This window comes from Strongylocentrotus purpuratus, unplaced genomic scaffold, assembly GCF_000002235.5.
Source record: "Strongylocentrotus purpuratus isolate Spur 01 unplaced genomic scaffold, Spur_5.0 spur5_scaffold_7, whole genome shotgun sequence".
In the NCBI taxonomy this organism is placed as follows: domain Eukaryota; kingdom Metazoa; phylum Echinodermata; class Echinoidea; order Camarodonta; family Strongylocentrotidae; genus Strongylocentrotus; species Strongylocentrotus purpuratus.
In genome coordinates, this window is record NW_022145613.1 from 10066627 (window position 1) to 10078912 (window position 12286).

Here is a 12286-nt window from a genome sequence, read left to right on the forward strand (position 1 = left end):
TCTATGCAACAAAATTAAAAAATGCAAAACGGTCACTTGATTAGAGTACACATAAACTTCACAGGCAAATTTTATTATAAGGTTTTGTATAACTTACACAAAGCTCAGTCTTTTTCATGTTTGCACAGTAAATGGACATTGATGACTATAAAAATTTGTTCCAACAATTTGACGCCTTTGATAACATAAAAAAATGTAACACCATCGGGAAAGACAACGCAATATAAAATATATATTTTCTACACTTTTCTGTTACATTACTGACTCAAATTCAGACAGACCCCGACAAAATAATTGTTTTAGCAATTTTTAAGTTACTAAAATAAGGATTATCACATTTCTGTAAACTCTTTGCTAAGATATCTTTACCAAATTTTACACTTTGAAAATAACAATAAATCATGAAGTATTAACATCGTTGTTTGTGACATGAGGGCACAATGGCGGAGAATTAACCTAAACATTTGGGAGAGGGGGCGGGTACCGGTCCTAAACAAGGGCATTCACCCATTTTTCTTCTATTAACCATTTGATTGAGTAGGCACGTGGCCCCATTATGTGTGAGCTCCATGGAAATTTAGCTACAGTGATCTGCTTAAGGAAATCTTGACCGTCTTCAGGTTGTGACCTAAAACAAATTCTTACAGTATCACAATGAATTTAAAAGGCTACAAATCAATTACACAATAAAAGTAGAAAGTGTGTAACAGAGCTTCGGAGTAATAACTTAAAGATAAACTTGAGTTCTGGTAAAAAAAAAAGAAAATAAATTATTACAGAATCAAACGAAACTTACACTGAATGTTAAAGATTACAAATAAATGTCATTTGCCAAAAAACTTTGGTAGAAAATGTATAATGGCTGAGTAATGAGCATATACAGATAAGGAAATCAAGGTGTCGGACCCCGACACCATTTGTCATTTGTGTAGTCCCATATACATCTTTCTGTGTACAGTGCTTGTTACTTTACCAAGACTTGGCCAAATCTATTATGATTTTGATAACTCCAGAACCTTGCAGTACACACCAATACTTACATGCTACATGGTCAACTTTTTCTGATCCAGCCCACACCTTTTCTTTCACAATGCAATCGCATGACCAGAACTCAACTTTATCTTTACGAAACAGAAATTGACCCATATTACAAGTAAACCCGATATACGTGCTGAGGAGCGATCACTCATAATATGAGTGGTGCTTTTCTGTACCTATATGGGGTCCGGCAAGTTTTTCCCCCTTTTTTTAAACCATGTACGCTAAGCAAGGTAGGAATATGGAGTGCTTTTAGCCAGTTTTTTTTTACGAATGCAACATTTAATTACTCCATGAGATTAATTCTAAATCTACAACAAAATATGTTACAATGTTTGCATTCAACAGTTTTGTTTTTCGTCAGGTGTGTGTTCATAAGACCATATTTCATTCGAAAGTTGGTTGTACCAATGACGAAACAATTTCTTCATGACTATTTGTCAGAGTATATCTAGTTGTGACGTAGGCAGGGGTATCTACATCCCCTGTTGTCTAAATTGCGTTGACATCATCAGGGGCGAGCGGTCGTTTGAACAATTTCAGTTGAATCGGGGTAGAGGTTGTCGATCGAGGTTCTCATACAGGTGTGAAAAGAAGAGTGATAAAGGTTTCATGATAACGATGAATATTTGGTTTCCGCACCTCCCCCGGAAAAAAAAAGGTGAGTGGGGGTGTTACTCCCCCATTTCCACTTTCTCCTGGAGCAAACCCCTTGGGAGACCAAAGCTGAGATATCTTAGGCAGGTCGTTCAAGTGTAAATACCATGTGCTCGAAGCAGTGATCATACTTCCTGGAATCCTGTAGACACGGTGAAAAAAATAAATATGCAAAGATTGTGGGAACAATGATGTATGAAAACAATTTCTTCCGAACGCTGTTATTCCTGCATCAAAAGAGCTTTCTTTTGTTGTGAGGGCCGGGGTGCGAAATTTTTATTCCCAAACAGGTTTGCAATTTCTTATATTTCCGTTCTTCTCAATGGCTGATATGTTCTACGTCATTAGCAGCTTGGAAAGAGGTCACAAACAATTAGACTTTGATTTTTTATTGCTTTGCCTCACTGTTTATAAAGGAAAAAAACTGAATAAACTGAGACTTGAACCCACAACTCTAAGATTGTATTACGCTGACCTTATCGATTGAGCCAACGATGGGTTAATGAAAAGAGTTTCTGCATGATTTCTATAACGCCATCACTCACCCTAACGGTTACGTCATTGCTAATGACGTAACATATCAGCCAATCAGATGACCGTAAATATTAGCATTGGCAAACCTGTTGGGAAGAAAAAAAAGTTAGCGGCCGGGGTACGTAAATGTAGGCTTCAGACAATAAATAATTATTGTACACATACTGAGTACATTGTACTGAAAAAAACTCAAGAGGACTCTCAAGAGATTGGTAATAAAGTGAAAAACTGTGTCATTGAAGATACACCGTGTAATATTGTGACGTCCTATGACCATGATAATGGTAACATATTTGAATATACAACCAAATATTAATGTCGTAGATATATATTTCTGTTCGTACTAATATACTAATATACACTGCATACCAGGGCTCAAATTAAATTTTTGTCCACGGGGGCTCTTCCAAAAAAAATAGCCCCCGTGAACCTTCTCACGGGGGCTCTTTTAGTGCTGACGGGGGCTCTTATTTTAATACAAATTTCCATTGGATGAAACTACTAAATTCCTTGTTATTTTATCATTATCATTTATTTAAGTCGGTATTCTCCCTCTTAGAAATTTACTTGTTACATAGCTGTATACTTTTATCCCCGTGATCAGTGGCGGATCCAGGGGGCGGGGGGCCGCCCCACCCCCCCCCCCCCCCGGGAAAAAAGAAGGGGGAAATAAGGGAAATTTTCTTCTTTCTTTTTTTTGAAAAAAGAAGTGTTCCTTTCCCACTTGTATCACAGAGAAACAACAGTTTAAGTTAAGTCTAACGTTAACGTTAATTTGTTATTAAAATTTAGAGTACAGCCCTTGGCCTTAGGCCTAATTTAGGTCGTAACTGTTTGAAAATCTAAAGTAAAATTAGACGGTTTTCATGGTTAGACCAAGTAATTGAGAAAAAAAAGTTTACCCGTCACTGAGACCAGGTCAATCAATCTTCTAGATCCATTATTAGGGTCTAACGTTAGTAGATATAAGGTAGATGCAGGCGCGGATCCAGCAGGGGTGAGCGGGCCTTGCCCCCCCCCCCCTTTCCCCAAAAGAGAGAGAGAGAGAAAGAGAGAGAAGGAGAAGAGGGAAAGGGAAAGAGGAGAGAAAGGGAAAGAAAGAAGAGGAAGAAGAAAAGAAAAGGGGAAGAAGGAGATTGGGGGGGGGGGCGAAAGGGCCTTGCCTCCCAGGCTGTTGCCTCCCCCCAATAAAACAAAATAAGAGAGAAGGAAGGAAGGAAATGGAAAGAAAAAAGGAAAAGAGGAGATGAAGGGGAGGAAAATTGAGGAAGAAGTAAAGAAAAGAAGGGGCATATCATGCAGTTGCAATTTTCCCGCCAACAAGTTGCGGATGGGGGTGGGGCAAAAGGCCTTTGCCTCCCCCGCCCGCGCTAAAAAAAAGAGAGAGAGAAGGAAGGAAAAGGAAAAAAGGAGAGCTAAAAGGGACCAAAAAAGAGGAAGAAGAAAAAAAAGGGTGAAAAGAATTTCGATGCGGTGTTCGAGTAGAATTCTGTGAGATGATATACTTTCTCGTAGCTTGATGTGACGAAGTGTCTCTATCCAAATATCTGTTGATAGTATTATAAAATATAGAAGCCTGATATGACCTTCTGCTCGTAACCGACACGTCACCGCATTAAAATTAAGTTGCAAATAGTGTTCAACAACACGATGGTGGATGAAACTTTCTAATATTCGAAGATATATGACCCTCAGACCATATTGTTTCATTATTTTTTATTCAATCAATCAACGTCAAAGAATTGATTCATCACCGCTCTTCAATTTATTATTTCACCTTTTAATGTACTTTCATTCTTATGCATCACGAAAGAACACTGAATTGGATTCTTCAGTGTTTGTTTTGATTAATTTCCTCCCCTTTCCTTCTCCCTGTTTAATACTAATAAAATTTTCAATATTTCTTAATCAAGGCAAAATATTATTTTTATATTTTCTTTATGCAAGACAGGGAGAGAGAGAGAGAGAAAGAATATGTTAAGTGAGTATTATCGAGTACAACTATGAATTGCATCCTTTTCAATATTATTCAATTCGCTGAAAATCTTTTTTTTATAATTCCACGGGGGCGATTTTTAATTTTGCAATCGCCCCCGTGGACAACCTGATGGGGGCGATTATGGAGCTCACGGGGGTGAATCGCCCATCGCCCCCCGTGTATTTTGAGCGCTGCTGCATACTCCGTTCAAAAGTTAATACTTAATATAAAAATAGATATAATAGAAAGCGTTATCCAATGAAAGACATGACTCACCGATGTCAGCGCTACTATGTACACCCAGAAGCCACCACTCGCTCTTTCGCTAGAGAGATTGTTATAGTGTTCCCTCCAAGCAATGACGTCATCGGTCCAGAACTTTCGATCAGCGACGCGGATACCTTGTGGAGCGAGGTCGACATCGGGACGATCACCGTCGTCGTTCGAAGAACATAAAGGGCTTTCGACATCCAGAAAAAATCTAGGGGAGAAAGGACAAGATGTATTGAAAGGAGGTTTGTACGTCGGATGTTGATGTCACCCTCATCCCCCATTACATAAACAATTTTCTTGTCGGTCAATTTAGGGGCTTTACAGGCTTGTTTGCAAGTCACAAAAATGATGACTTATAATGTGCGTTTGTTGTTAGCTAGGAACAATTTGTGCAACACCCCTTATTCAAAATGGTCTGGCGAGTAGCGATTCTTCTGATCAAATGAAAAACATTACCGAGTCGTTATTAATTGATGGTAGACCAATTTATGAAAGCTTTAAGCTTCAAATTCGGAAAATGACGGTGAAGATCAATTTAGAATTTCAGGCAGACAAATGGGCTTATCGAGAACATTTCGATTTTTGATTTTAATAAAGACAACAACTTTATAGATTTGCTAGATCCTTAACATCACCGACAGTTAAATCTTTCCCGCAATTCCGATATAATGAATAAAAAAAATTTGTATTGCTTTATTGTGTTCATCCCGCTTGGTTTACATCCAGTCCGTACCAATTGGTATATTCTCATTTGGTCTACATACTCTACAGTCTACGCCCATCCCGTCTACTATCCTCAGGGGTCGTTTCATTAAGGGCGCGTTCATGCTTGATTTTGAAGGTAGAATGAGCGATCTGAAATGCTCATCGTAAACGCTCATCGTGATCGCAGTTCCACGATGTACTGTTCATGCTTACTTCTCTGGCTCATCGAGGCAATTCTCCGTGTGTGGCCTTAATTGGTCTTCCAGCTGGATTCGCAAACCTTGACTGTGCATGCTACGTAGACCCACTAGAGTTCAGTGCGTTGACCCCATTTAAACGCGTTTACAAATTGTAAACGCATCTTTTTGTGAGTTTACGATCGGTGATCGTGATCGCCGTTTTTCGGTGATTCTACAAAAGTAAGCATGGACGCAACCGTGTTTAAAACTAAACGCGTAACAGATGCCTGATTCTGGCCAGAAAAAGTGAAGCATGAACACGCCCTAAACCAACTCCACGAGAGTCATAATCAGACTAATCTCCAATAGGTCTACTAACCATTTGATCTATTGCTCACTTAGTCTAATTTCCAATTGGTCTAATTCCCAGTTTGTCTAATGCCCATTGTATCTACTATCCATATGGTCTAATAATCATAAACAATGATAATCATCATAATGATCATTACACCATATGGATGGAAGACGAAACGAGCATTAGACAAACTAGGAATTAAACTTAATGGTCAATACACCAAGTTGGTAGTATACTAATTGGAGATTAGACCATATGGAAATTACACCAAATGATCTATCGCCTAAATGGTCATTAGACCAAATGATAAGTAGATGAAATGAGTAGTAGACTATGTGGATATATAGCAGACGGGTGGGAATAGACCATATGGGAATAGACCAATTGGGTAGTAGAACTGGTTGTAGACCAAATGGCAATTCACCCTTTATTCAACTTTATTCAAGATTTAAATGGAATTACTAGTTATCATTCTACATAGTTCATTTCTAATAGGGGGATACGACACCTCATTTTGAAGATAGTCGGTCTACGGATGCATTCTATGATGATCCTGATGACGTCATCGTAGTGCATGGGAGATTCCAGAACAAGGGCTCTAGGGGACGTCATATGTGGGAGTGTGCGTTCGATGAAGAAGTTCACTGTTTCAGTCGAGACGCAGGTGGACCTCCTGAAAATTGTGAATCCGTTCATGGGAGACAGCTCCACGTCAGTCTGTATCCCTTCCGTCTCCAGGAGGCCATGGGCTATCTCTCTCATGTAAGCGTCGGACCGTCTTCGTTCTTCGTTCGAAATGCGCGCCTCCTCGACATTGGGTAGACTGGCGAGCAGAGTGCGGTGATCCGTGGTGACACCCATCATATCTAGCTGTCGCACGCAGCGGAGTTTGTCCAGCGGACCATCAATCGGGAGATCGCATCCTTTCACGTCCAACCGCTCCAGAGACTTGCAGAGGGCGAGAGACTTCCACAAGAGATGCACTTGGTGGCTCGTGAGCTCGCAGTAGGCAATCACCATAGTCTTGATCTGTCGAGGGAGAGGTTGATCTTGATTGATTGGCTTATTTGAACGTAAAATAGTAATCATATATTAACACTTACTAAAGCTCTTCTGATGAATGAATAAATAAAACGAACAAATGAGAAAGAAGAGGAAACTGAAATATATCTTTTAATCTATAAAAAGAAAAATTAAAAAAAGAAAAGAATGTTTGAGCAACGAGAGAGAGAGAGAAAGAAAAAAAGAGGGAGAGACTAAGGAGAAAGAAAACCACAAGATGGGAAACCTCAAAGAGAAAAAACGAAGAAAATAATATAATAATATGAGGAAGAAAAAGAGACTTAAGGTCAATCTTTTTTTCTTTCTTAAAGGGCGGGCAACCATAGCTTGGTATTAGGTTTTATGAATATGGGCCCAGTGATCTAGTACTTCTCGGAATCGTGCAAAAGTTTTTGGGGATTACCAAAATTATGAATGGGGGTCTTCACTCTTATATTATTGAATAATTATATTAATGATAACAATATTCGGGTTTTAAAGTGCAACTTTTTTTCAAGCGATTTCCAAAAAGAGCAACAATAAATTTTACCTGGGCCTTAACTTCCATAGGAATTCTTGCAAACCCGTATACTGTGGCAGATGAGCTTGTCTCCACAAAATGAAATTCACCATCTTTGAAACATGGGAGAATCGTAGAGGTCAATTGCTCTTCGGTCAGTTTTTCAGTTGATTCGCAGAGGAGGTCAAACACAAGGCGATGATGTTGACTCCGTTCACCTAGTGCATGCATGTGAGGGGCCGGTGTGGACCAGGTGATGCTTTCGAACCTCTTCAAGATGGTTAGGCACACCGTGTCGGACGAACCTGCGGCAAATTTCAACACGTTCTCAAGTTCGAGTGCCCTTGCTTCGGTGGTAATGCCTTCGAGTATTCCCTGCAATGCTTCTCCATCGAGGGTCGACATATAGAACCCGGCGCAGTGTTCCTGGGCAAGCTTATGATAGAACTCCACGAATGTCGTCTCTGATTCGTCCCACTCGCTAGTTTCTTCAACCACTGTTTGTTTCGACACCAGCCCAATCTCAACAGCTATATCGAGATCGTCCTGGCAATCGACGAAATCCTCCTCCTCAAATATAAGCTTCTTGCTATCACTGAGTAGACTGTTCAGGGCAACTTTTCCGAATTGAGCCACAACTGATTTGATTAACCCCTTCTTAGATTTGCTGACCAAACTCTTAGAGCCGATAGATGCCTTTGATCGAGCATGCTCAAGGAGGTATTTTAATAACCTGTTGAATAATGCCGTTAGTGATTGTGTATCTTGTAGAAATTCGCCTTGCCAGAGAACGCAAAATGCCATACAGAAAAACGGAATGTTGATCAAAGATCCAATGGAGTGTTGATCTTTTAGATAGTTCTTTAGGCCAGTGGCATCTGCTTCCTTACTGCCAAAGAATCGATCAATGTAATCATCAGAGTCCTCCTTTGCGAATCCCTCTATATCCATCTTTGCGTACACGATTGGTAGTTCATCAATTTCAAAATCTTCTTGGCGATGTGGACGACAGGTAACTAGGACACGACATTTCTGAAAGCGCTGATACAGAAGAAGCTCATCTAGACTACTCTTTGGTCCTTCAGACGTTATTGACCCACTGTACTCATCGTAACCATCAAGGAGGATAACGCAGTCTTCTTCATTTTCGTCGATGAACTTCTCAATTTCTTCAGGAGTGACGCCATCTAGTTTACCAAGAAGCTGTCTCACGATAGCTTCTCCAAGCGACGTGCGTTGATCACTCCTTCTGAACTTCAGGGCGAACACGAGTGGCACTTTCTTCAGGGGAGAGTCTTCAGCTCCGGTCGCCCAGTCGTAAGCAATCTTTGTCAGTGATGTTGTCTTTCCATGTCCCGCACCACCGATCATAAGAATGCGGCTCGGAAGAGAACCATCGACCTTGGTCTTGAAGATATCATTGATGGAACCAGGAAGCGGTACTTTCTTGACATCATCGCCACCTCTTTGACCCCTTTCGGATACCATAAGACTAATTCTTGTGTGAAGATCATCGTAGTCAGCATAGTTGGTCTTGTCCCAAGGTTTGAGAGCGATTTTGCACGTCTTCTTGTACTGATCGACGAGTCTTTCTCTGCACTTTTCGACCGATAACTTTGGTGTGACTGATTTCGGTGAATCTAATGAAAAGAACGAGAAAAACAAAAGGGGGATTAAATCATAGAAAATAGCAATAATCGAAAGGATAATTATAAATTAAACATTTGCTTAGCCGCGTTTTCCTTTTGTATGGTTTCTCTTCTTCTAATTTACTAGGTGTCATGCTGGTAATGAAAAAGAGTTCGTGCAGTTTATGTTCGAACTCCTAAAAAATAACTTGATTATCTTGTTGTTTTTGACAAACAAAACTGATCAATATCCTTTCATAATCTACTACCTTTCCTCCTCAAATAGTATTCACATTCTGTCTTCCTAATCCTGCCAAATTAATGGTAAGGCATCTTTGAATCTGTCCATGTTACATGCAAATTGTTCAGGTGATACCTACCAGTTTTAGAAAGGCCCTCTCTAGTAAGGTTTGTAGTCGTCAGCATCTCCTGAACAGCCTCTATGGTCGACTCACTTGGAGGCAGCTTCATCTTCCATTTCTGGAGCATAAACTGGACGATCTCCCTTGTATCATCTCGATACTGCTTCTTTAGGTTAAGTACCTCGGTCAAACCGAAGCCGAGTTGGACTCCGAGGTCGCAGAGGTGATCGTAGGAGACTGTCCGAGAGAGGTCCAAAATGTCTTTGTCGGTGAGGCCATGTCCCGTATCCGTCGGGTTTCTAGTCCCCTCCATTCTGCGATTAAAACATGTATAATAATGGAGATTAAATTAATTTTATCGACTATTTTCAATAGAGAATATACATAGCTTACAGCCCCCTCCGTCAATACGAAAACTGCATGCAAGCAGTGACAAGAGGCATACAATTATAATCGTGCCAAGAGTTCTCCAGGCAACGAGGAAGCTGTAGGAAACTGTCAACCGTATAAATGAGCGCAACGGATATGCACTGAGCCATGCGTAACCATCACTTTTCCTGTTAGTTAACCCCGCACCTCCTCCTCCCCCCCCCCCGGTGTTATTTAGGGTACGCGTATGTATGTTCCCTCCATTTGAAAGCACCCCTCTCTCCGGTGTGTATAAGTCACTGGACTTTGTCGCGCGAAAAGTACTCCTTTACCGGAGATTTTGGAAACACGAATGCGGTTCCTCCGACCCCGGAGTGAGGGGGGGGGGGGGGGGCAGTTAACACTGCCTTGATCTAGAGGATCTAAATCACATGATATAAATAGGGTCCTTCTCTCCATTAATGGTATTGATAAAGCGTTAAAACAAACACATTCTCACACACAACCGCCCCACACAACCCAAAAATTATAAGATTTATAGCTCTGAATTGAATACTAGCATGATACCAGTGGCGTAGACAGGTTCGTACACCTGGGGGGGATGACTGGGCTGCCAACGCTAGTGAGGGCGTGAAGCGCCCGAGTGAGGGAGCGAAGCGACCGAGCGGGGGGAGGGTGTGGGAGGGGGGGTGTCCCCCCTCCCACGGTAGGGAGCTTTTGCAATTTTGAACTTGAAATCGTGCAATCTGATGCATACTTAATGAGGTAAAATAACACACACAAGCGTGCACGCACACACACACATACTCACACACACACACGCACGCGCACACACTCACACTCACACACACACGCACACGCACACACACACACACACATACTACGCCTTGAATGGACAGACATACATCGACAAGATCTACACACCGTGGCATACGAATACAGAATGGACTGACACATAGTATTGCATATTGAACCACACTACGTATTTATTTTTCTCTGTGAATTTTGCTGTTACACCTCTTCAGAAAAAAAACCAATGTCAACTGTGTACACGCAGGTATAGTCTTTGTTGTCTTGATAGGGGTATGTGGTTATAAATGAAAACAGCCTCTGTGGCCATTTGTGAATAGAACACATAAACAACAAACAAATAACGATTAAACTTTGAACAATATGTCTGTTCATTATAACGCATAATGAATACGTACATACTATGCTTTTTTTACCTCAAAGAAACAGGCATAGTATCAATAGATGGAGTATTGGCTGGCGGCTCATTAACATACAGATACAAAAAACATAAACAGTATCACTATGATCCATGGAGTAACAATACTGCTTTGTAAGTTTGTGAAGAAATCGGAACCATAACGGCATTGCATCGTTTCAAATTAGGGCATTACTTACTTCTATTTGATCTCAGTCTTATAATAGTAATAGTAATAATAATAATCATAATAATAATAATAATAATACAAATAAAAAATAATACTAATACAAATAATAATGCTAATACTAATAGGTTCCTTTTATCTCGCATTTCAAGACAGGGTAAATTCACACTGCGCTTTACATTAAACAAACTTCTTTAAACATTTCAAACTTATGTCTTCATGCATCAATCAACATACTTTAAATGAAAACAAAACAAAGTGCATCTTAAATAAAACAAAAATAAATAAATAGTTAACAATAAAGAAAAGATGTAGCTGCTGCAAGCTTAACAACAAACTAATGTATACAAGTCAGTCCTGATATCAGTATCAGTGAAACAATAGTCATATAGTGGGAGCATGAAGTTGAACAATTCATGATTATACATAATTATATATGTTTGTTTGAATAATACTTGTTATAAAGATAGTAGTATGGTACTCTCTGTCACGAATTATTATGTATATTGTTGTATCACATTCATTTTCTATTCTGTTTTAGAATTGGCTTTCACCGTGTGAATGCGGCTAACAATAAACACAATTACAATAATGATGAGGATTATTATTATCATCATCATAATTATTATTATTATTAATATTATAATTGTTATCATTATTATTATTACTATTATTATCATCATTATGACTTATTAAGTAAGCAAATATCATTCCCCAAAACCTGGGGGGGATGATTGTACATGCCATCCCCCCCCCACCTTGTGAGGTGGGGGGATGCATCCCCCTCATCCCCCCCCCCCCCGTTGTCTACGCCTCTGCTTGATACTATAGTATTCTCCAAATTAAATGTATAGAGTAATTAAAGGTTGATAACTATATTCTCCAAGATATTGAACGCAGATTCTTTTGACAATTCGGCTGTGAATACCAAGTCATTTACATTCTCTTGTTTGCAAGTTTTTGATGCGTGCCAGGGCTGCAGCCCCATGCACCCCGGCCCACGGGTTTCGCACCCCAAGTTTTAAAGAATGAATTAACTTACTACCTTGCTGCTAAGTAGTAGCCTACCGATGGTAGAATGGGTTCCTTTTTATCGGTAGTAGACAGTTGATCCGAAGGCAAATATGGAAGCAAGTAACAGCAAATTCCGCATGTCCCTCTGTAGATAGATACGATAGAGATTATTGTACCTCACATACAGAGCCAGGTTAACATGCAATGTTCAGTAGAGATAGCCCCGAGTTTGCGCTAAC

The 12286-nt window shown here is 40.1% G+C and overlaps 1 protein-coding gene across 3 annotated transcripts; it reads right to left on the bottom strand.

The window, feature by feature from the left end:
* Positions 1-1043: 1043 nt before the first annotated feature.
* LOC586255 lies at positions 1044-12272 on the bottom strand. 3 transcript variants are annotated; one of them, XM_786043.5, is made up of 6 exons: positions 12079-12272; positions 9289-9584; positions 7311-8920; positions 6228-6748; positions 4484-4688; positions 1044-1837 (listed from the first exon to the last, which is right to left on the bottom strand). In XM_786043.5, the coding sequence occupies exons 2-6, from the start codon at positions 9581-9583 to the stop codon at positions 1775-1777; spliced, it is 2694 nt and encodes an 897-aa protein (XP_791136.5). In that variant the 5' UTR covers position 9584; positions 12079-12272; the 3' UTR covers positions 1044-1774. The 3 variants fall into 3 exon arrangements, with proteins under 3 accessions (XP_791136.5, XP_011673509.2, XP_011673510.2); XM_011675207.2 differs by having other exon boundaries at positions 12076-12272; XM_011675208.2 differs by lacking the exon at positions 12079-12272 and having other exon boundaries at positions 9289-9757.
* Positions 12273-12286: the final 14 nt, after the last annotated feature.